Below are 25,493 nucleotides of genomic sequence, written 5' to 3'. Positions count from 1 at the left end.
CTCTCTCTCTCTCTCTCTCTCTCTCTCTCTCTCTCTCTCTCTCTCTCACACACACACACACACACACACACTCTCTCTCTCTTTTTCTCATTCTCTCATTCTTGTTCTCTGTGTGTTTGGGGTTGGGGAGAACACTAAAATGAAAAGATAGGAATCTATGGTTTCTATGATGCACCTATGATTTCATTGATAGAGAGAACTCCCAGATGAGAAAACTGCCTCTACCAATGTAGTTTGGCACCTTCTAGGCACCTTCAAGTCTCAGAGGGCAGCCCAGGGCACTAAGAGGTTAAATGACTAGTGGCAGGAATAGAGGCCAGGTCTGCCTGGCTCTGAAGACAGTTCCCTATCCATTATGTCATACACCCTATGAGTCTATGACATGAAATTGAGAGTAGTGTTATTGAGAGAAATTGAGAGTAGCACAACACTGTTCTAATCAATTCTTTTTTTTTTTTTTTTTAAGCAATCAGGGTTAAGTAACTTGCTCAAGGTTACACAGCCAGTTATTTCTGGGTGTGGTGCTGAGTGTCCGAGCCCGGGATTTGATCTCCAGGTCGTCCCAACACTGGAGCCGGTACTCTTACTCGCTGAGCCACCTGGCCGCCCCTAAGCAATTGGGGTTAAGTAACTTGCTCAAGGTTACACGGCCAGGTGTTTCTGGGTGGGTGCTAAGTGTCTGAGCCTGGGATTCGATCTCCAGGTCTTCTCAACACTGGAGCCGGTGCTCTTACTTGCTGTGCTACCTGGCTGCCCCTCTAATCAATTCTATAAGCATAAAAAAGTGCCCAAAAAGTGTATTATTGTGTACAAAGCGCTCTATTAGGTGCTAAGAATACAAAGACCAATAAAATGAAACAGTCCCTGTCCTCAAGGGGCTGACATTTCACATATAGATAGTTCAGGATCTAGAAGATTCAGTTAAGATAGTTTTTTGGTGTTGAGTTTGCATATTTGTCTTGTAATCTTTATATTTTCATTCCCTACATAAATATGCATTTTGTATCTCCTAAGTGTGGAGTATACTAATTACTAAAAAAAAAATTCCAGCCCTAGATTGAGAGAGACATTTGCCATTCATTTTTCAATATGCATTTATCCATGCATGTAACCTCACTATGAATTTTACAAAATTACAAGTTAATAGATTTAGAGCTAAAAGATGCCACAGAGGTCAAAGCCAGACCTCAATTTTTGCAGAGTAGAAAATTCAAACCCATAGAGATTAAACGATTTGTCCAATATCATACAGGTCTAAAGCTAAAATTCATCCCAGGCCCCCTGACTCCAAATCCAACACTTCACTGTACCATGTTGCATATCTATAACCCAAGCCCCTGCCAGAAAGCAGAAGAGCCTCATTCTATTGTGGTTTAATACCTTGAAACAGAGACCCTAACTCTTGACTGGTAGAGAGCAAAGAATAGGCATCTTGGAGCTTTTAACATTTGGGCCAATTAGAAAATCCTGTTTGGATAGTTCTGGGACAGCATCAACAAATCCCAGAAGGCAATGATCCAACATAGGCTACTCCACCCCACCCACCTTAGCTTCCACTCCAACTGGAGAGAATGTGGGCTGGTGCCATTTTATTTTTGCTGACTTCTCCCACTCCTAGGATGCAATGTACTGCAGTGAAACAGAGTTTTGCAAGGAGAAGCACTACATTGGCAGGCTGCAAAGAGCAGATTTAGATTTGATGTAAGGAAAAACTTCTCAATGCTTAGAGCTATCCCAAAGAATGGACTGCCTAAGAAAGGTGGCTTTTTTTTTTTCTCACTGAAAGTCTTCAAGAAAAGGTTGGATGCCTACTTGTGGACCCCTCCATCTGCTGCCTTTCCTGGTTTCAACTCTATGCAACAAGGTGCCCATCCTTGGTTAAGTTCCTCACCTCTAGTCTCATCACTATGCTGCCAACTCAAGCCTTGAGATACCACCTCCCCTCAGCCTCTTCTCTCTGAGTGGAAGGCTGGAGAGTAGAGTACCAAACTCCTCCAAAATACCTTCCTTTAGAGAGGGCAGGAACTGGACTTTGGGGTTCACTCTAATCTGTATCTGCTGCTCATCTGGGGTTCAGCTTCTTGGAATAAAATACCCTGGGGTCCCCTCTACCCTCACGCTCAGCTTTCCTTCTCTCCTTTGCATGTTATCTTCCCCTGTTAGATTATAAACTCCTTGAGGTGAGGGATTATCATTCTTTTTATTGGTTGTATTCTCTGGGTTTAGCACAGTGCCTTTCATATAGTAGGCAGTTAATAAATGTTTATTGAATTGGATTAGATTATTGATTGTATATGTTGGAGTGGGGATTACTTTTTGGGTATGGGTTAGACTAGTAGTCATTCAGAGTCCTTCCACCTCTAAAATTCTGTGATTGTTTCTGTGATCTTCTAAGGGATTGAACCTTTTTACCTTCCCCCTTTCTTCCCACCTTTTTCTTGTGGTTATCCACATGTAGTGTGGGTAATGTGGTACAGCACTGACATAGAACATATTATGCTTTTCCTGTTCGGGGTGGGGGGCGGAGAATCATGGGTGTCTGGAGCTAGGGCAGGGGAAGTTAGGAGAATAAAGGAATCATTGTTGTCACTATAAAACTTTTCCCGTCTCATATCTCTTTAAAGACCTAATTTCAATTTTCAGAGCCTGAATTTTGGATTCCTAAGAACGCAGCTCATATTTCTGAGTTGTAAAAAATGAATTGGATGAGGAAATGGCAAACCACTCCAGTATCTTTGCCAAGATCTTTTTCAGTATCTTTCCCAAATGGGGTCACAAAGATTTGGATATGAGTGAAAATGACTGAACAAAGAACAAAACAAAATAACCAATTAATGGCTTTAGGTATGGTTTTCCTATTTGGGGATTGAGTCAAGATGCATCTGCCATATGAAAGGCTGGGAGTTTCCAAAGCAATAATCTAATAGTTGCCTAAGTGAACCTCTTTCCTACTGTTGTCAAGAACATAAGTGAATAATTAAATAGTAATACAATAAATTAAGAACATAATACAGCTAATTGACAACACAAGCAATACTTACCTTGTAGGTAAAGTTGTAAATGTCCAGATAATGCAGAAGTGTAATTCCTGTGAGATAAGACAGGCGGGACCTTTCTGGAATGGATAGGTTGCAGAATTCCATCATTTCAACTTCCAGTTTCAGATCAGTGACATTAGAATCACAAGAATACAGCCAGAATATATGAGAAATGATCTGTAGTTTTGAGGGGAAAAAATATTTTTTCATTAGCTTGCCTTAATATGACTCATTCATCCTCCCATTTTGAAAGTCTTTCCTGTGCTATCATATTTCAGCTTTAAAGTACAGCAAATACTTTATCATCAGGGACCTAAATGTCTTTTATTTTCCTTTGTTCCTTTTTTTTTAAAGTTCTCAGTACCATGAGCTAGGCAGTGTCCATATGTAATACTGGCAGGCCTAAAGACTAGACATTTAAAGCAGGGAAAAGTGAAGTGAAAATAAAGGAAAAAAGAAGAGAAGAGTAAGAATATAGAGAAAAGAGAATAGGGAAGAAGGGAGAGAGAGAAAAAGGACAAATAGGGAGACTTAAAGAGACAGAAATTCTCTGATTCTATACACATGAAGACAGTTCAGGATTTGGAAGCTCAGGGTGAAGACATCTTTTTGGTTTCTGATTGATAAGCTTGCAATATTTTAAATCTGACCCAGATCCACTATGTCGTCATACCCAGGTGCTAACTCAGAGCTGTAATTATAATAATAATAGTTCATATTTTTATAAGGTATTTTGGGTTTTCAAAGAACTTTCCTTCCAACATACTTTTGGATTAGTTAGGGCTAGTAATTTATTATGGGCAATCAGGTGGTACAGTGGATACAGTGTCAGGCCTGGAGTCAGAAAAACTATCTTCCTGAGTTCAAATCTGGTCTCAGACACTTATGACCTGTGTGACCTTGGACAAATCACTTAACCCTGCTTGCCTCAGTTTCCCCATCTGTAAAATGAGCTGGAGAAGGAAATGGAAAACCACTCCAGTATCTTGCCAAAAACCTTGAAATGGGTTCACAAAGAGTTGGACATGACTGAAAACAACTGAACAAGTGTTTTACTGTCATAGAATCACAGATTTAGATGTAGGAAGACTCTAGGATTCCTTTTAGTCCAAATCTTTCATCTTACTGGGAAACTGAGGCTCAGGAAATTTAAGTAATTTGGCTAAAGTCATCATACTCTTTTTTTAAAAAATAGATGAGTAAATAGACTTGAAATGGATACAAATGGTGCCCTAAGGGTTAAGCAGAATATTAAGGATTGATTTCCCAGTATTTTGAGAATCCCCATAGCTTATTCTGTAACTTGAAGGTTTCCTAACGTCCTTTCCCCCTTATCTTGAACCTGTACCCAAAGAATTGCTTTTTGTCTCCTCTTTAACCTGTGTCCCCTTGCCCTGTCTTTAAATCTTTAAACCACAGAGAATTCCCTTTGTCTCCCTCATCCAATATCATAAAATCCTTTCTTGTCCTATGTCTTTAATATTTAACTCCCATAAAAACCTCTAAAACTACATCATCATTCTGAAACCTCTATATAACTCCCCCAAATCTCGGGGTCTCGACTTTATTTCTAAACTCATGTTGCTTCACATAATAAAGTTTCCAATGGTTACAGAGAAGGCCTAAGTGAATCATTTCACACCTGAACTACCTCCCCAAATCTGACCTGAATAGACTTAGTGAAGTTAAAATGACTTCTCTGGTCACAGCCTGTAAATCAAAGCAAGGACTCAGACCCAAGTACTGTGATTCTAAGACCTGTGTTCTTTTTGTTCCAGAAGAAGTATTTATCAAGCACCTATCATGTACCAAGAACTGTGCTAAGCACTGAGAATGCAAAGATGGGTAAAAATAGTCCTGGCCTTCAAGGAGCTTACAATCTGATAAGGGTGGACAACATGCAAACAAGATACATAGGATAAGCTGGAGCTAATCTGTTATTAGACTAGGGAGAGACCTGAGCCAGGCATTTAAAAAATATATATCCTTATTACGTTCAAGATGCTGTGCTAGGTAATGGTGATGCTAAGATAAAAGAAAAAAATAGTATTTGCCCTCAAGGATCTTACATTCTACTAGTTGACATACAACATGTGAGCAGAAATGCTGGACTATTTGAGAACAGAGAGGAGCCAGGACCAATTACTCATACCAGCCTTGTCATGTTCCTTTGTATCACAAATTACTATTCAAGGAGTGGTTATGTCAAAGTAAACCCTTCTGGCCTCTTAGAAGTACCCCCACTGCAATTCTAGAGTTCTATTAGATTTGCATTGAGCTAGAAAGACAAAAAAAAGGCTTTCTGCCTGGATTTTGAGTCAAATGACCTCAGTTTAAATCCCGACTTTGAGAGTTACTAGCTGTCTGAACTTCAGTCCGGCATTTTAGTCCATCAACAAGCATGTTTTAAATGCTTGCTGTGGGACCAACTAAGTTCTAGGGACCAGGGAAAGGTGAAAATTTGTTCTTTGTGCTTAAGGAGCTCTCACTTCTTTCTTGACCCATTTCCTTCTTTGTAAAAGTAATCACTGAGGGCTTTAACTGGTTGGTCTCTTACTAAAAAAACAAAACAAAACCCTAAAGCAAAAATCATCATCATTACAAGACAAATAATCTGACTTCAGCTGATTAAAAAACTGTCATAAGGCCAGCATGACTTATCACAACTAGTTTGTTTTGACCACAAAAAGCCCTAACTCTATTGTCCTTTGATCCTAAAATATGCATGGTTATGGCTATACATTTCACAAACACACAAACAAATCATATTATATGATGATATCAGAACTGCTACCAGAAATTCAAGGCATGACTCAGAAAACTGGGGGTCATAAGGAAGGTAATTTCTTCCTGGTCAACTTGGCTGTGTCCAAGAATTTCCCAGTAGTATGAAACTGAGGTAGCCCTACACTGACCAAAGTATGTTTCTATCATGGGTTAACTCAAATTATGTGCCATTTTATATTTCTGAAGATAGAGAGTCTGTAGACTGAGCTATGGGGATCAGAAAGATGAAAGGAAGATAGGAGGAAATCCAAAGGATACCACATGACAGGAAAAGAAGTAGACAGAGAGAAGGGTGGTGGAGTGGGAAAGAAGAGATGAAAGAGAGGAGGGAGAGAGAGACAGACAGACAGACAGACAGACACAGAGAGAGACAGAGAGACAGAGATTGGGGCGAGACAGAGACAAAGAGACAAGAGAGAGAAATGAATAAAGTACCCAATACAATTAAGCTCTGTGAAAAAAGAATGTTAGCTGTAGAAACATGGACGGGTTCTCCTTTCTTCTTTCTCTACCAGATAGAAAAAGAAAATTTTTGAAAGCAAGGACTCCAGGAAAACGATTTCCTCACAGCTTTTGAGAATAATGAGAACTCTTGCTGCCCATCTATGTGTTCTTATTTTTTTTTTAACAAGATCAAAATGATTCTATTTTTCAGAAGCAAAAAACATGATTGCAAAATCAATACTGAAATTAGAACTTAGGTTCATATAAGCCAAAGGAGAACTCAAGGGAAAAAACCAAATGGATGGTGTTTGCTATCACAAGGGACAGCAAAGTACAGGCTACAGGGTTAGAGTTTTCTAGGGGGAACTCATTAGCAGGGCATGAGTAAATGGAAACTTCTGTGTTTTTGTACATTGAGACTTCTTCCAAAGTCAACTTCAGTGGCTTTCTGATGGCATGCAACAAGGGAGTGGACCTTGGAAAGTCATTCATGTTTGTGAATGTGCCTTTAACCTTGGTACCTCTGTCTCTTGTTTTATTTAGTTATTTTGAACATTTTTTTGCACTTCCTGCCAAAGAGACAAGGGGAAAAAAATCTAAAGCATATCTACTTTCAGACAGCTAGAACATGGCACTGTGGAAAAACATGGATTTTCACAAAAACCATATTCTGATTACTAAATTTGATTCTAACCAGAACTTCATGCCACATAACATCTCTTCATTTTTAAAGAGTCTTTAATATTTTGTTTTTATTGTTCCATTAAGTTTCACTGGGGAAAGAAAAGGATTGTTTCTCTTAACTAGGTCACTAGAACACCAGGAATTTGATTTAATTGAGATACTGTACATCAGTATGATCAGGAGACCATGTACAAAGATTCATCGTTGTATAAAAGCAACCAATAAACATATATTAAGTGCTATATAAGTCAGTCCCTGTGCTAGGTGTGGGGATAAAAATACTGAAATGAAAGTTATTTTTTTCAAGAAGCTAATATTCTATTGAGGGAGATGATATGTACGTATATGTGTAAGAAAGGTGATCCTTGGAGTGGGAAATATACTCTTGCCTTGGCTAGGAGATAATTGACCACAAAATCAGGAAGATCTGTCCACTCCTGACTCTGTGGCCAAACATCTCATGCAAATTCCATCTCCTGATTGTCAGAATCAGGAGTTTCTGTGTTACCTCAACAAGGCACATACTGCTCAGACAAGAGCCAAAGCATGTATTGAACTCCATGAATCAATCCATTACATAAATGTGTACTCAATAAATACAAAATAAAGGGAAGGTAATTTGACAAGGTCACCAGAAAATGAGAGAATCAGAAAAGTCTTCAGGTGGCACACGAGCTAGGCTTTGATGGAAACTAGGAATTCTAAGAGGTAGAGGTGAGAAGGGAGTCAAGGGCAAAAGCATGAAGATATAAAATAATGTGTCCCGAGTGGAAACTTCCAAAAGGGTTCCCAGGAACAAGAAAGAGAGAAGAAAAGAGAGGAAAGGGCAGTCTATTCCTCTCTCTGAGCCTTAGCTTCTGGCTCTGGACCTGCATATAATCCATTGAGAAAGTAATAGAAATAGGAACTTCTGTGCTCAGAAAGTTGCTTCAGGGCACTATAGAATCTCTTAGAAGATAAGCCAGGCATACTTCTCTGCCTATAGGGCAGGGTTACATTAGTCTGCGACAAATGCTGAGTATTAGTGCAACTTTTCAGACTTTGGAAATGAGTACAAAGTCTTTCATAACATACCTCAGTTCTGTTTTCAGGGATGGGCATTGCCAACAATGTATCAATACTTGTATTGGATATTCCTGTTGTTTTCTGGAGCTCTACTTTCAGCTGGTCAATATTTTTAAACATATCTATTAATTGACCTTTAAGGGAAAAAAAAGCACATTGGATTTGGGTTATAATACCATTCCTTTATTAATTTTTAGCCCCAATGAATCTATAGAACCCTCCACATTTTTTTAAAGAGTAAAAAATATATTTACATAGATGCCCTGTACCATGAATAAAATGTTTCTCAATTCTGGCAAATGGTTTGTCACTCTAAGAACTATACCTGTCCATTTAAAATTAATTCCTATGAAAATCTCGTTATCCCAAGGCATTCTAGGATGGGGGGGGGGGGCAGACTAGATTTAGTTAGAAGACCTGAGTTTGAATCCTAAAGCCATGAAACCTCATTGACTCTCAACTTTTTCATCTGTACAAGGCAGATGATGATATTTGCACTACCTACATCACAGGTTTGCCTCAAGAATCAATTGTGATTATACATATGCACATATATAAATAAATACAGTGTTTTATCAATGTCATCTTCTATTATCTCAAGGAAATAGATTGGTTTGTGATTTGAATTTCCATGCAGTGCCCAAAATTAAGTCATTAATGATCTAGAGAATGTGTGGTTGGTTCCTCACAGATAATAGAAATTCCTTGACAAAGCTGAAAGTCACCAAATGTTTCTTGGTTTAAAAAAATCACAGGAAATCAAATTATTTTATATCCCAAGTTTGTATTATTACCATATATTGGATAGGGATTTGGGTCTGATCTCTAAAATCCCTTCTAAAGCCTTGATTCCTATGATTTCACATTATCTTCCCACACTGAAGAATACATTGTCTTTGGAACACACTCAAAATGTGTCAAAGGCTACCACATTCAAAATATGAATAGAAGTATATAAAACTCAAAATGGTTCTAAGGCAGTGACTACAATTGTTACTTTTGTTTGGGTATAATTGCCTCACCATTGCATGCATAATAAAATAATAACAGTTGTATTCTCCTTTCTCAACAGATCACAATCTCCATTCTGCAAATACCTTTTTTAAAAAATTATTTTTATTATGCTTCTCTTATGGAAATGCACTTTCTTTTATTTTTGGACTTTGGGTCTACCCAATGTCTTATATCTGGCTACATGTTGAAAAAAATTCTGAATGCCTTACTTTTCAATGTGGAGATATTATGCTAAAGAGGCATAAATTCTATTACAAGAAATAAATGTTCAGGAACCAGGACATTGATGGAAGGGTCTGAGCCAAGAGGTCTTTCTTTAAGCAAGATTGATTTTTTCCTCCTCAGACTTTTTACATATGAGACAATTAGTTACCTCTGATTTTTTATTCCTGGTAAAGCAACAGGTTTATACTGTGTTCCCCTTGATACAGCCAAGTAAAAATCCCCCAAAGTGGAAGAAGTAACACATTTTTTAAAATGTCACATGTTCTTGGATGCACTCTTCTCTCCCATTCTTCCTCAACCCCTCCCTGCCCCACCTTCTAACCCCCAGCTCGCTGGATGACATTGGGCAAGTAAGATATTATTTTGCAGTCTTAGGTTTTTCACATGTAAGAGAAGATAGCCAAGGAAGTTGTTCAAGTTGCTTTAAAAACTGAATGGACTCATCCTTTCTTAGTCTGCAGTCTAAGAAGCACATGCATGCTAATAAGTCAGCTTTTCAAATATGGATGGGAAAACACCTGGTTTTTCGGAAGCAGTCGCACTATTATTGACATGCAGCAAGGATTCTATGACTGGTATTAACTCTGTGATATTTTCCAAGTAATTCATTTGCAACACCTGTTCTAGGAACCTGAAACAAAAAAAGAAAGAGAATAAGGAATTCAACTGAGCATTTCAATAATTTTAGAAAGAGTCTGCCAAGGTGAAAAAAAGACAATGGAGAAACTTACCGATCCATATTTAAATTAATTTTGTCTGGATCCCCAGTAAGCAAATCCTTTAGCTTTTGAGATATGATATTGTCATGGTTCAGTAAGCCTTCTGCAATTTCTGTGCCGAGCTCAGCCGCTTCAAGGAATTGCATGTGGAAGCGACTCCCTTCGCATAGCCTTCCAAAACTAATATTAGGAAGCTGGCAGGTTTCTTCTATCGAATTGAAGGTCTCAGATTCACAAAGAAGTTCGGTCACGTTTCGGAGTTGTAGCAGCTTTTCAAAACAACAAGAAAAGTTATGGCAAAACAAAAGAATTCAGGGTTGTCGTTGCTTCTCTCTATGGGTCACACCTATGTGGAAGGTCTGGAGATGGCAGAATGTTTCCCTGCTCTGAGTTAAAGGTCTTGGACTCAAATCCTATCTATCAAGTTTGCTATCTTGTGATTTTGGGCAAGTGCTTAATCCTCTTGGACTTTGCTTTCCTCATCTGCAAAATGGGAAGTTTGAAACAGATGATTGCCTAGAAATCTATCATTCTCTGATCCTTGTCCCTGTTAGACACTTAAAACATTAACATCAAATGTATTTTCCTATTTCCTTTGAAGAGGTGAGGAAGTGCAGGTGTTGTGTGATACATTTACTGCCAGATGTGCTAAACTGATTTTTTTTCTGTCTTTTTCCTTATTTGTTAGGAGTGGTGGCTTGCTAGGTCGGGAGAAGGGAGGAAAAGTGTTATTAAAGCAAAAATTAAATTACCATCACTGGATAGTGTTTTTTCAATACACTAGTTTCTCATAAGATACCTATGACTCCTTTCAAAGCTTAGGCCAAGTGCCACCTCTTACAGGAAGCCTTTAATAATCTCCCCCCTCGACCCATGCAATGGCCTAAAATGACTTTGCATTTGCTGTCTGTGTACTTGATATTGATTCCCTATGTACATGTTGCCTCCCTCTGTAGAACATAAGCCCTTTAAGGACAGGGAGTGTTTCATTTTTCTTTCTCTATCCCTAGGGCCTCACACAGTGCTTAACATATAGCACCAGCCTTATCACACGTTATGTTTCTTACCATGATGTATTCTGGTTCAATAAATGTTTACTCAACTGAATTAAGCAGAATTGAATCTGGTTATTTAAGCTTAATGTATATATAATTCAGGCCTGTATCTTAATTTTACAACATTCTCAGCTGATCTTTGTGATGAGTTAAGAACAGTTTCCAATCGGAAGCCATATTTTGCTCACTTGTGACAGTAAGGATCTCCATTGCCAGTGTAGTGTCATCAAGATAGCAAGATTTCCACACCTCTTGCATGTGTCCCTGCCCCACCCTAGCAAGCATTCATCAACTCTGAGCTGAACTATTAAGGCAGCCTGCTCATAGGCCTTCCTGCCAAAAGCCTCTTCTCTCTCCACCAGCTGCCTGAGCAATATCACTGATGCACAGGCTAACCAAGTCATTCCCTTACTCAAAAAATACCAATTGCTTCCTATGGTCAATATGTATACGTGACATTTGAAACCCTTCATGATTTGGCTCCAGCCCATTCAGCTTCATCACACATTATATCTCTTACACATGGTGAACTCCTTGGTTCAGCCAAAACTGACTGACTTGTCATGCCCCCATATTCAGTTTCTATGTCTTTCTACAAGCAGCCTGCCATACATGAAGTGTATTCTGTCAGTCTCTAACTCTTAGATTCACTAAGTCCTTTCAAGTGCAGCTTGAGTCATCTACTATATAAGGCCTTTCCTGATTATTCCCAGCTATCAGTGCCTTCTCCCACCTCACCCCACACTGGAAATTATCTTGTATTACTTATTTTTTATTAAATGTATTTGCTTATTTTAAAATTTAATTAATTAAGTTAATTTACCAATTTTTTTGCATTATCTTTTACATATACATATCATTTCCCCCAATAGAATATAAGCCCCTTGAGGAAAGGGAATATTTAATTTCTGTCTTTATATTTCAGCATCTTGCATAATGTCAGGTACATAGGAGTAGGGGCTTCATAAATGCTTAATGATTGACTTTAGTCATGCTTCCTCTGTTGGGAAGCTCATCACTAGAACATTGGCTACAAGGCCAATTATTTTATTTTTGTAGCTGAATTCATGAAATTATCTAGCAGGGTGTGGAATGGGTTCAAATCAGCATCGTACTGAAATATCCACACTGATGAAATCACAAACAGCAAAGAATCATTTTAAGCTACAGGGAAATTCACAGAACAATTTCCTTCCTATGTCCCCATTTGTGGCAGCCTTGTCAATAGTGCAGAAGGCTCTCTAAGGGCAATGGTGTTAATAAATAGACCAGAGCAGTCAAAATGGAGTACAGAAAATCAAATCCCCAGCAAAACCACTGGGTCATAGGTGTCAAAAGGATGAGTTGAGCTAAGGTCTTCCTGTGCTCCAAGGAGAGCCCTTTTTCCATTGGGCAAAACTGTCTTTATGACCCTTGATATAATACAGAATTATAGTATATAATTACATGTCATTATGGCAAGAACACATACTTTTCTTGCTATATGACTACTGATGCAGCTTGAGAAATCCCTGCAGCATATTAACTGTAAGAGCTCATATCATTCAAAATACTAAGGGATTCAAAGGGAATAAAATAATTACATGGCTTTAGTCTTCCCTGGCCATAACAGCCATTTATGACTATAAGGAAACTTGATGAAATTGTCTCATAGGAATTAAAAATGCCACCAAATCGCAGAATCTCAGAATTAGGAGGGACCTCAGAACTCAGGCACTTCAACTCATACCTAAACACAAATTCCCTCTATAGCAAAGGATTCAAATACCCTTGGCATGTTGTAATACTCCCTAGTGAGGCAGAAACCAGATTAAAATGTAATTAGGAAATATTTAACAAAATAAAATAGAACATAGATAATGTTAATAAGTAGTTTTCTAAGTCAATATGTGGGTGCAGGGATGAGTTCGAGTAGGGTGAGTTTGAGGTCAGTTTTCTATAGTGTCCATGATAATATACAACGAGGAGGAAACCCTTTCTTCTTGAAGCAGCTCATTTCAGTTTTTGGAAAGCTCTATTCATTATGAGGTGGTGCAGTGGATAGAGAGCGGGGCCTGGAGTCAGGAAGACATCTTTGTGAGTTCAAATCTGACCTGAGACACTTACTAGTGGTGTGACCCTGGGCAAGTCACTTAACCCTGTTTACCTCAGTTTCCTCGTCTGTAAAATGAGCTAGAGAAGGAAAGGGCAAACCACTCCAGTATCTTTGCCTAGAAAACCCTAAATGGGGTTGTGAAAAGTTGAACGTGGTTCAAACTGAACAAAAATTCTTTAGGCTGGTTTGTCAAACATCAAGTCAAAATTGGTCTCCTGAAACTTCTACTCATCACTCTTGTTCTACCCTCTAGGGCCAAGCAAAATAATTCTAACGCATCTACCTGTGGCAGCCCTTCAAATAACTGAAGACCGCTACCGAGTCCCCCTAAGTTTTCTCCTTCCTCGGGCTAAACATCTCCATTTTCTAGAACTAGTCCTCATATAGCATGGTTATATGTCATTGCGGAAAGATTGGCATTTTAGTACAGGACGAATGATTTTGTCAGGGACAAATAACAAAAAATGGCAAAACAAATGGCAACAAATGGTAAATGCCATCTCACTGGAACTTGAACCCAATCCCTTTGACATCAAGGCCAGCATGCCACACCGGACTCCATCCCTACAATGTCTAGTGGCCAGTCTTCTAATGGTTATTGAAAGAAAGAGGGAGACTTACTGGTACTTTAATATTTTGAAATTCATACTTTCTCTTTGTAGGATAGAACAAATACTTTCAACCAAATAGAAAGAGGAATAAGCATGTATAAGTATTTTAAAAAGATAAGCAACAGTAATGACCAGAGTACATTCAGGGAAAACCCAGTATGAACTCTCATCAAACCCACTGAGTCTGATAGATCCCTTTTGCAGCCTGGACTAAAAGATGGCCACCTTGCTTGAGTCTTAGTGCTTTCAAAGAGGAATTAAATCCACTGTCAGTGATACAGGACCCATCAAAGAGCATAGCCATTACAAGGAGACAGAATTCTACAGTATTTGTTATTTAGACTGTATTTCCTCCCCCACCCCCATGGCCTTTTCTCTCTGCCTACTTCTCAGACTCCATACAAAACTTAAGTACAGCCAGTCACTGCACTACCCCCTGGCTTTTGTCTGCCCTGTCTCTATATAAGGCATTAGGGGGATTGAATGTGCAATTTGTAGTCAGTCTCTATAGGTCTTATGTCTTTTCCTTAATCCTAATGTGGATCTAGAAAGAGCAGAATTAAATTTGGTTATTTAACCTAAAAGTGTACATGATTCAGCCACGTATCTTAATTTTACAACATTCTCAGCTGATCTTTGTGATGAGTTAAGAACAATTTCCAATCGGAAGCCAAATTTTGCTCCCTTGTGACAATAAGGATCCGCATTTTAATTCCCTGCTGCAGTGTTTCATCAAGGTGTGGAGATGCTAAGTGCCACTTTTATCACTGATGCCACCAAAGGCCTTGCCTCCTCAACTGTCCAAACATTCAGTTTTCATAGTCAATTGTATTTCTTTCATATGGCAATGTTATCGAATTCTTCTTCTTTTTCTTCCTTTTTTTTCTTTTTCTTCTCTTTCTGTATTCTTATATGTGTGTATATGTGTATACACACGCACACACACACACACACGAGATCTCTTTTGAAGAGATCACAGAGTAGAGAATTTTAGAGTGGGGAGAGATTTGGAAATTGGTCCAAACTTTTCACTTTGCCTATTGGGAAACCGATGAGCTGAAGTGATTTGTCTAAGGTTACAGTTGTGCCACAGAACTGATACAGGGAGTGAATGAGCAGCACAGCCAGGGTTTGAAGACTAGTTTTTGTTTTTGTTTTACTCCAAATCCAGTGCATTTTTCCAGATCTTATTTTTGAGTTTTTTTTTTTGGTGGGCAGGGCAATTGGGGTTAAGTGACTTGCCCAAGGTCACATGGCTAGTAAGTGTTAAGTGTCTGAACTCAGGTCCTCCTGACTCCAGGGCCAGTTCTCTATTCACTGTGCCACCTAGCCACCCCAGATTTTTAAGTTTTTATCTATATTTGGACTTACACATTAACTGGTTACTCTATGGTGAAGGCAATAAATAAATTAAATGGGAAAAAGCCAGATTGGCCATTAAGAACCAACATGACTTCAGAGGCAACAGGGCATCTTATAAAGAGTGCTCTGTTTGGAATTAGGAAAATTTGGTCTGAATTCTACATCTGGCATTTACAAGCTACATGGCCACAAGCAAGTTGCTTAGCCTCAGTATTTTCATCTGCAAAATGAGCCTAGTAATACCTGTGTCATCTATCTCACAGTGATGTAGCAAGGTTCAAGTGAGATGATGTGTGTAAAGCACTTTGTAGCCATTAAAATATTACATAAATATCCATTAGTATTATTGATGATGGTGTATTAAAAATTAATTTTGTTGACTCCCTTGCTAAGGAATGCTGCTTTTAAAATTCACTACCTCAAATTATAAGATCTGGTGGAATTCATGACATCATAGCTTAGTAAGTACATGCATAAAAGAGTAGCTAGGTGGTACAGTGGACAGCACACTTGGCTTGGAAGCAGGAATACTTATCTTCATGAGTTCAAAGCTGGCCTCAGACACTTACTAGCTGTGTGACCCTGGGCAAATCGCTTAACCCTGTTTTCCTCGGTTTCCTTCTCTGAAATGAATGGGAGGAGATGGGAGACAACTCCAGCATTTTTGTCAAGAAAACCCCAAATGGGGTCATGATGGGATGAAACTACTGACCTACATAATAACCTACATTATAATAATATAATAACAACCTACATTATAAATTCTGTTATATACAGAGAAACCAGTTCAGAAATCACCAACATTTTAAATATTGTGTTGATGCCTCTATTTTTTCCTTTTTTTGTGTTCTGTATTTCCTTGATATGGAAATACTAAAGAGGAAATGGCTTGATCCATCAATATGTTTCACTCATGAGGTCTAATCATATCAGCTTTAAAACTCAGTTATGCAGATTCCAAATATCAGGGACCTTTCAAATAACCAGACTCATTTGTACACATTTGGTTAAATTCAATCGAATGTACCCATCTTAATGAGATGACTCTATCATTAGGCACAACTTGATTAATAGGTGCAATTTAGAAGAGGTTGGAATAGGTCATTTCATACTGTTGATTTTCCTAGGGAATAAACACATGTTGATGTACACAAAAACAAAAGCCCCTCAAACCCCTCAGAACAAAAACAGATTGTTCACAGAATTCATGTTTCTCTCCTCTCCCCAGCATTCTTGAATCAAAAGAATAGCAAGAAATCCCATTTGCAATGCTACCAATTTGAAACCTGAACTAAATAGATGTTTCTTGAAAGAAGAAAAATAACATGTCAGAGGCTTTTTCTTTTTTTTTCTGTTTTGTTTTTGGAATCTTACTTTTGATCTTATGATTTCCGAAACTGGAGGCAAGTAGTCCTCATAAGAGCCATTTCGATGAAAAGATTTTTTGAACCGAATGGTGGATTGTAGAAGTTTTAGATTTTCTATAAAGAGAAAAAAGAAACACAATTTTAGGGGAGAGCTTAGGTTGAGGCCACATGTGGCCCTCCAGGTCCTCAAGTGAATCCAAATGGCTTCAAAGGGCCACACTTGAGGACCTAGAGGGCCACACGAGTACTGGAGGCCACAGGTTCCCTACCCTTGACTTAGAATCATTTAGGAAACCTTTTTTTGAAACACTTAAGTATAGTTCATTATAAAGGCATTTTGCAAAAGCAAAAGCCTTATACCACTGAGATTAGTTAGACAAAAAGACTTCTTGATACTAGGAAAATTTGCACTTGGCTTATTTTAAAAAGTATTCTTCTATATAAAATAAAGACATCTATTTCAAGCAAAAAGCTACCATGGGAGACTTTTTGTCGCTTGTAATATGCTTTTATCTGTGACATCTTTTGGTACATTATTAAGTTAAAATACTTTTGGAAAAACAGGTACATAATCACTTAGAAATCAAATGTCCTTCCAACCTTGATTAATTCATTCCTGGTAAACAGAAGCCAGACTTTTTGTTTGCTAGTGACAAGTTTTTTTCAGTAGGCAGAGAAAATGTATATCTCTTAGGGAAGAGTGTAAAAAAAATCCTTTAAAGAAAAAAAAAGAAAGAGGAAAGGAACATTTGATTAAATGCAACCTTCATGGTTGTCCATGCAAGCAGAAAATTGAAAATGAAAAAGAGAGAAGGGATAGGAAGCAAAATGGTGTGCCATCATCACCTCCACTCCTTCAGCCAAGGTAACTTGTATCTCGGTTTGCAGACATGACTCTGAATCATCTACATGTATTGTTTTTGTTTTTCATTTTTTAAAGAAGCTAGAAGGTCAGAGGCTGATATAGTAAAAGGCTATGTTTACAACATCTAGCATCTTTAGATACCAGACATGTGTTGTTATTATTAATCATTATATTAATACTAGGAAAATAACAATCCTTTATATTTTTATGTAAGAGAACTCCAAATTCATGAATATGGTTGAGCAAGTCTTTCTTTTTTTGATGGACTTTGTGGTATGAAAAAAAGTTTCCAAAACTATGAATAATGCTTCTGCCATTAAGAAGAGTATTACCTGGTGACTCGTTGGCTAAATTGTCAGTTACGTTTCTCACACACATCAAGTAGGGTACATAAGGACTCTCAGCAGAAATGTTTAAGAGGGCATCTTCAAAGTTTTCCAGAATGAGGAGCCTGTGGAATTTTTTTTAAAAGCACCAAATTAACGATAAACACAAAACAAACGCATATAATTGGGAAATTTAAAAGTGTTATTAAGTCTCATCTTTTTAGGCCCTGTGTGTTGTGTTAACTGATTTTTCCAATGAAAACACTGAGAAAACAGAAATTTCAAGCTGGAAGGGACCTCAGAGGTGATTTTGTCCAACTCCTTTTTACAGCAAGCCCAAGTAACTTGCCCAATGGGTTAGATTTACTTTTCCCAGAAATCTTAAATGATTGATCCCCAAAAAAGAATTATTCACTTATTTTGGATTCACTTGGCCCTTACATTTTTGATATACACTATATTAATTCATAACTGCATCCTTAATCAAAATATAAAATGTACATTGCCTTGTAAATCTTCTTACAGATATTTCTACATACACAAACAAGTCTGAAAATACATATAATTAAATTCAATGACTCATTTTTTTAAAAGCCGAAGTACAGTCGGCATAGGTCAGCAAACCTTAGGGAAATCAACTTTTTACAAATTTCCTTCAAAGGGTCATACTTGCAAAAGAAAATATTTCTCTTAAAAAATTAGTTGCCATAGATAATCTCAGTGTTAAGTCTTTTATTTTTTTTTATTGGGATGTGTGTGCACATATGTGTGAATGTGTCTGTTGTCTATCCCCCAATAAACTGTAAGTTCTATGAAGTGAGGAGCTCATCTTTTCTTCTCCCCTGGCCCCACCTTTACAATGCCCAGCTCATGTATCAGCACACAGTCAGTATATAATAAATATGAATTACTTTGTGACAGCTGCTTTGTAATAAAATACAAGAGATACATACTTTGATTTTGTGTTAAATTGTGTTACAATGGAATAGAGGTTTTATATAAGGATTACAGAAAGCTCCATATACTCAGTGATCATTTTTCTCCAGGTTGTAGCCCTGTACTAACTTTCTCTCCCATACCAAAGAATTCTCTTCACTCTAGAAGATCACTCCATCCTTGGACTTCTCACAGTGAAAGTAACTCTCTGACTCTGTAGCCTCTTCCTCTGATTGGCTGGTTATTCTCAGAATCTCCATTTTAAGGAGGATGCCCAGGCCAGCCATGTTTTCTTGGGCTCCTGAATCTCTGGACTTGGTCTACCATGACACCATTCCTAATACCTTCATCTCTCCTTCCCCCATTCCTTCTTTTAATTCTTCTTTTTAAATGTATCATGCCCCTCAATTAGAATGTAAACTCCTTGAGGACAGGGAGTATCTTTCTGCTTGAATCTATGTTCCCTGTACAGAGCCTAGCATAAAGTAAATATTTAATAAATACTCATTGAGTTGTTACCTTGACATTAAGTTTCCATGTCCTTTGCATATATCATTTGAACCTCATAAGGATCCTGTGAAGTAGAAGCTATTATTACCCTGATTTTGTAAATGAGGAAGCTGAGGTTCAGAGAGGTTAATGACTTATTCATTGTCACACAGCTAGTCTGAGGCTAGATTTTCATTCCAAATCCAGTACTCCAATCACTATGCCACCTAGCTATCTATGACACCAGAGGAGTTTTTAGATAAAATTTTTGGAGAAGTCATTTCTTATAACTATTTCTAGACAGTTAGAATTTGGGACTCTGATAGAAATCGACAACATTAGATAGTTGAGAAGCTCTAATTTGAAGGGGAGAAAAATCTCCCGATAAGACTCAGGCTTTAATGATTCTGAGACCCACAGATTGTTGGGTGTGCATGTGTTTCTGTAAAAGCTTATCTGCAGAAACACACAAAACATGTTTCTTCATTTATCATGAAATGGCCCATAGACCTTTTACAATTTCGTTGTCATGGGAGACAGAACTAACACCTGGCTTATAGGCTAACCATGTAATATCAGGGTTTTTCTGTTTCTAGTTGTTGCATGCAATGTGATTTGACCGGCAGTATTGATTGCTGAATCCATGCCATAATGATCTGTGTCATTACAAGATTCTGATGTGATTAAAATGTACTTAGAACATATTGCCCTAGGGCAGAGTTTCTCAGGGTGTGAGTTCAGGGGGGAATCCTAGGGTATCCAAGAAAGATAAAGATAAATGATCTATGTTTTTGTTGTAGGAAATGTTCAGAATCACAGAAAGACAGAACTTAAGAGGCAGGCAGTAGGGTGTCAAATGCAAAGAGCGTTGGATTGAGTTCCAGAAACCTGAATTTAAGTCCTGTTGGGCAACTCATGTGATCTTGGCTGAGCCATTTGGGTTTTAGTTTTAAAAAACAAAAGTGTTGAAGTAGATGGTCTCTAATAGGCATCCTTTCCAGTTCTATTCTGTACCCTAAACATCTGAGCACTCTGGAGAACAGAGGTCTTGGATTTCATAAGCCTTCTCCCTTAATTCTCTTGGAGCTATAGAGATGACTGCAGATCTCAAAGATAGACTAGAAACAATCCTGCAGATTGCAGGTCATCTGTTTTAAGAAGTGGCCAGTATCATCTGTCTCTACTCTCAAATAGACAGATGTTGAAGAGCAACTATTCAGGTGCTTGTTCCCAGATTCTGGGGTTCATAGAGCCATCAGATTAGAACTGTAAGGGATGTTGGAGATCCTCCAACTCCCTCACTTACACATGATGAAATCCCAAGAGGTTAAGTGATTTACCCAAAGTCATATAGGCACTGACAGTGCTGGGATTTGAACTCAGATCCTCTGACTGCTGATCTAGCATTCTTTCTAGCACTCTGTATACTAAAGATTTGTTGTTGTTCAGTTGTTTTCAATCTTGTCTGACTCTTCATGACCCCATTTGGGGTTTTCTTGGCAGATACCAGAGTGATTTGCCATTTCTTTCTCCAGCTCATTTTACATATGAGGAAAGTGAAGCAAACAGGGTTAAATGACTTGCCCAGGGTCACATAGCTAGTAAGTATCTGAGGTCAGAATTGAACTCATGGAGATGAGTCTTGACTCCTGACTCAGTGGTCTATTTCCTATACTACCTACTTTCTTTACCTTCTTTCTTTGCCTTCCCCTACCATGTAGTTCTTCCCCCTTCATCCACAGTCTTTCCTCTCAGTCACAAGGGTTGCAGACTAAGGGAATTTTCCACTGTGGGAGAGTTAGATAAATCTTAAGAAAGGCAAGGACTGTCAGGTGAAAGTTATTTTCAGGCAGGCTAACTCAGGATCAAAGGAACCCAAATCTAGGGTTGGGAGGAATCTTAGAGGTCAACTAATCCTACTCTCTCAATTTATAAGTGAGGAAACTGAGGCACAGAGAGATTAAATGGCTTGCTCAAGGGCATGCAGATCGTAAGTAACTGGTCATCATTTAAACTCAGGTGCTGTGATTTTAAGTTTAGCTCAAGAGAGAGTGGTGCAGTGGCTAGAGGATCAGGTCCAGAATTAGCAAGACCTGAGTTCAAATTCAGTCACAGAGACTTATGAGCTATGTGACCCTGGGCAAGTCACTTAACTTCAGTCTGCCTGTTTCCTCATGGGTTTGATATAATAATACCTACCTCCCAGGGTTGTTGCAAGGATCAGATGAGATCATGGTTGCATAGTGCTTAGCACAATGCCTGCCACAGTAGGGACTTAATAAATGCTTGTTTTCTTTCTTTTCTGACTGTACTAGCTCCACTGAGAATCATTATTTTAATGTTTGTGAAATATATAAAAAGCTACGAACACAAGTCATGCTGTCAGAAAGAAAAAGGCATGTATCAATGTGTTTCTTCATCACAATGACTAGTTGAATTTGACCGCATGAGATCAAGTTCAATACACTAGCCTAAAATCTTTCTGAATCCTGACTGAAAGTCTTTCACAACCTGACCCCACTCCCACATCTCCAGTCTTCTTATACCCTATTCTAGAAATTCTGCAGTCCAGTGAAACCAGCTTCCTTTCTTCCCCTCACAGTCTTTTGCTAAGTCATGGACTTCTTTGGTAGTCTGTCTGGTGAAGACTATGAACCACTTCTCAGTTAAATGTATAGAATAAAATGCATAGGATTACAAAATAAACTGATTATACTGAAATACAGTTATCAAAATATTTTTTAAAAGAGTAAGTTCGCACACTCCAGGTTAAGAACACAATGAGCTTACTTTCAGTTCTGAGATGCTGTCATTCTTTTCTCTTGCTGGGCCTTCCATATGCAATTAGTTAACAAGTCATGTTGATTCTACCTTCACCACATCTCTTGAATCTGTCCCTTTCTCTCCACTTACACAGCCATCACCCTTGGTCAGCCCTTCATCACTTTATCTCTTTGATCACTGTAATAGCCTCTTAAATGGTCTCTATCATCAGTCTTTTCCCTTAGCTACCAAAATAATCTTCCTAAAGCACGAGTCTTATCATGTCAATGCTCTAGCAGAGATTACTTATAATAAGTAATTATAAGGGATAACTTATTGCCTCTAGGATAAAATCACACCTTTCGTTTGGGATATTCAGGGACTTCCATAGTCTGATTTAAACTAATTTTCAAGCCTTAGTTCATGTTACTTGTCTTCATGCACCCCATGATTTAATCAAACTATACTACTTGTAATTTCCGTTTTCCCTCCCCTGTGCATTAAGATAAGGGATCCCCTATGATTAGAAAATACTCCCTCATCTCTTTGACCTGATGGAATCTTTACCTTTTTCCAAAGGTTTGGCTTTTGTGCCAACTCCTTTATGAAGACTTTCCTGACTGCTAGTGTTCTTTCTGACCTCAAATTACCTTGTGATGTGTGTTTGTACACACACACATGCATGCACATATGTTTACACACATATGTGTATGTATATATGCTTGTATATGTGCACACATGTATATACATATATGTACATGTGTATGTGTATCAATCTACATGTTGTATCCCCCAAAAGAGTAAAAGCTCCTTGAAGGCAGCGATTTTTTCCATGTTTCTCTTTCCATCCTCAGTACCTACTAGAGTGCCTTGCACATAGAAGGTATTTAATGGTGTTGAACAGAAAAAGTAATACCTATATTGACCATTACCTTTATGAATTATTCTGATTGCTCAGGCAAAGTACTTCTTAAGTTATGGGAAAAAAATGTATGTAGACTTACTGGGCAGCCAGACTGCTTGGAGATAGATTCTCTTCACCATCCTCTTTCCAAGGAGATGTTGCATTGTCTGGTCCATCTGAAATAATAACACTGATACTGACTTCACTTTAACATTTTTAAAAATGATTATTAGTTTTTTGTTGTTGTTGTTACACTGGCAATGTAAGCTGTCTGAATCTGTTTTGAATTAATGAAACAAGAATCAAATCTTGAGGGTTTTTTTTTTCCTAAGGAAATCATGAGACACTTTTGAGTTTATAATTGTTAGAAACATTTATAGAAAACTACACATATGCATACTAAACAAACTTGCCTTGAAGATCAAAGCCTCATATTTCTAACAAATTCTAGTCTCACTCAAACTTTAGAGTAGAAGGATCTATTCTCCCTTAGGCCTGGAAGCATAAGTGGCTTGTATAATAAAAGGAAGATCAAATGCTAAACAAAGTAGTGCCATAACTTCCAGTATTTGGGGTTCCGCCCTGAAGATGTTCTTCCTTCAGCTGAACCAAGTTCTGCTTAGATGCCTACTGACATCACTGGCTATTGCTTCAGAGCATCTCTGACCTTTCCTAAGCACAATCCCTGATCTATTCTGAATGCAACTGAAAATGCAAATTGGACAATGTTAGCAGATCTGTCTTGGCTGGCCTCAAATATCATCATGATTCATGGGGAAAGAGGTCAGGCTGATGATGCAAATCATATTGGATGTTGAAAGATTTAATCCAACACCTTGCATTAGCCCTAGAAGTTAAATGTGTTGCTAATTCAACTTCCTGTGGAAAGTCGTATTGTAAAAAGCATAAATACACAATAGCATTATATCAATATTAAAAATGAAAATGTTCTCAATGGTCACACCATAAATAAAAACCATGCATTACTTTGATGCTTTTATCTATCCCATTTGGTGAAATGATATCACTGTGCTCCTCATTACAATCACCTTCTCTTGAGATTCTCTTCATTCTTTATAAAGAAACCAATACATCTCAGTGATTGCAGCTTTTAAGTTCAACCTAATCTCTTTCAATAGGATGTCTTATTACTGGCTTTAATAGCTCTTTTGTTTTCTCCAGTTAATATATTCTAAAATTGCCTATGAGCTCTTATTGCCACAATATAGTGTTATTGTACATTCTGCCAATCAATATAGCTAGCTTAACTTCTTTTATTAAATACAAATAGCTCCACAGTTTCAAAAGGCTGTCCCTAATTCTCTTCCTGGCTATGTTTCCATAGTGTGGAATTTCTGTTTAGTATCAACTTTGGTCTTCTCTAGTCTCCTACTTAGCGTTTAAACCTTACTGGTCAGGAGGCAAGACTTGCCTAGGCTCTTTTTCAGGGTAGGGAATGCTTGCTTCCTTGTAATAATTAATTCTAAAAATTAAAAAAAATATCAATTAAGATGAAAAGTTAGGAATGAGGAGGCTTGGAATAGAAAATTGTCTGTCATGAATGGTAGACATGTTTGAATGTGTGGGGTAGACCAGTGATCTCTTACAATACCACTAATAATAATGGTAGCTGACATTTATACAGCACTTTAAGATTTGCAAAGATCTTTGCTTGTATATTAGCTTTTATCGCTCTTTCTATGGTTCCCTCTGGATCTACCACTAGGTTCCCATGTGATGCTAAGAAATTTACTTTGCTTGCATCTATAAAAGAGGAATAGAATTTCTCTTCCTTGTTCAATTGATAAAATGAATAACTAGAAGAAATGATCTTTTAACATATGAATATTGGCCCGACCCTAATGCCAAGAAGGGAATAAGTTGACTTTCTGAAGGCAAATTTGGTCTGTCGTCCCTAAGGGATTATAAAATATCTTTGAAGAAAAATGTACTAAATAGATCTTAATGGAGTGTAAAATTTGATGGACCTTCATCAAGTCAGGATTTACTTCTTTTTCACTGGTGGGATCAGGCATGTTTAGAAAGAGTATACATAAAAATCTAGCACAGTAATAACCTTCCCCGGGCAGGGGAAGGAGTGGTTGTGGGTTTTTTGTTTTGTTTTGTTTTACTATATAACAGAAAATGTCACATTTTGTTAGAAAGCAGACCTCAAGAGTTACCAAGGTAGACTTTGCTGTAAGAACCCCAGCATTCCAAATTGCAAATACAAAAAATCTCATTATCTATATGAAAATTCGAGAACTCAAAAAACCCAAATAACACCAAAATTACCACGAATTACCCATTTAGATTATCTTAAATAAACTTTTTTCTTTGATAGCTTTTGCTCCTTTCCGGATCTATCCAATGATTTCCCTGAAACTTATAAAAGTCTACTCTCACAATAAGGAATGTGGTCTGGTTGTTAGTTGGATAAGATTATTCCTTGGGAGAAAAAATGAGTTATAATATACACACATACATACATATGTGTGTATACATATATACATATGTATTTATATCTTTTGCTGCCTCAGTTAATCACAACTACTACTTATTTCTTTGACATACGTATGTGTGTATACATATATATTTATATCTTTTGCTGCCTCAGTTAATCAATCACAACTACTACTTATTTCTTTGGCTTTAATAGCAAATGAAGAGCTTTTGAGACTTTTGTCCTTTGTGAAATTTCATAACTTTATCACTTTGCTCTATAATTACAAGGTGTGAGTGTG

At 37.7% G+C, this 25,493-nt stretch overlaps 1 protein-coding gene across 1 annotated transcript in view; it reads right to left on the bottom strand.

The window, feature by feature from the left end:
- ABCA12 (ATP binding cassette subfamily A member 12) overlaps positions 1-25,493 on the bottom strand; it is a 239,402-nt gene that overhangs the window by 95,881 nt on the left and 118,028 nt on the right. The window contains exons 9-15 of the mRNA XM_069075204.1: positions 22,850-22,925; positions 17,664-17,782; positions 16,474-16,580; positions 9,989-10,245; positions 9,776-9,888; positions 8,028-8,152; positions 3,042-3,215 (exon numbers count right to left, since the gene is read on the bottom strand). Coding sequence (XP_068931305.1) covers positions 3,042-3,215; positions 8,028-8,152; positions 9,776-9,888; positions 9,989-10,245; positions 16,474-16,580; positions 17,664-17,782; positions 22,850-22,925 — 971 coding nt within the window. The remainder of the gene's footprint in view (positions 1-3,041; positions 3,216-8,027; positions 8,153-9,775; positions 9,889-9,988; positions 10,246-16,473; positions 16,581-17,663; positions 17,783-22,849; positions 22,926-25,493) is intronic.

The sequence above is a fragment of the Petaurus breviceps genome, unplaced genomic scaffold (genome assembly GCF_028583685.1).
Source record: "Petaurus breviceps papuanus isolate PSGF00001 unplaced genomic scaffold, PetGlider_PUasm1.0 90903, whole genome shotgun sequence".
Classification (NCBI taxonomy): domain Eukaryota; kingdom Metazoa; phylum Chordata; class Mammalia; order Diprotodontia; family Petauridae; genus Petaurus; species Petaurus breviceps.
The sequence above is the reverse complement of the archived record's forward strand: the minus strand, read 5'-3'. Positions and strand labels throughout refer to the sequence as shown.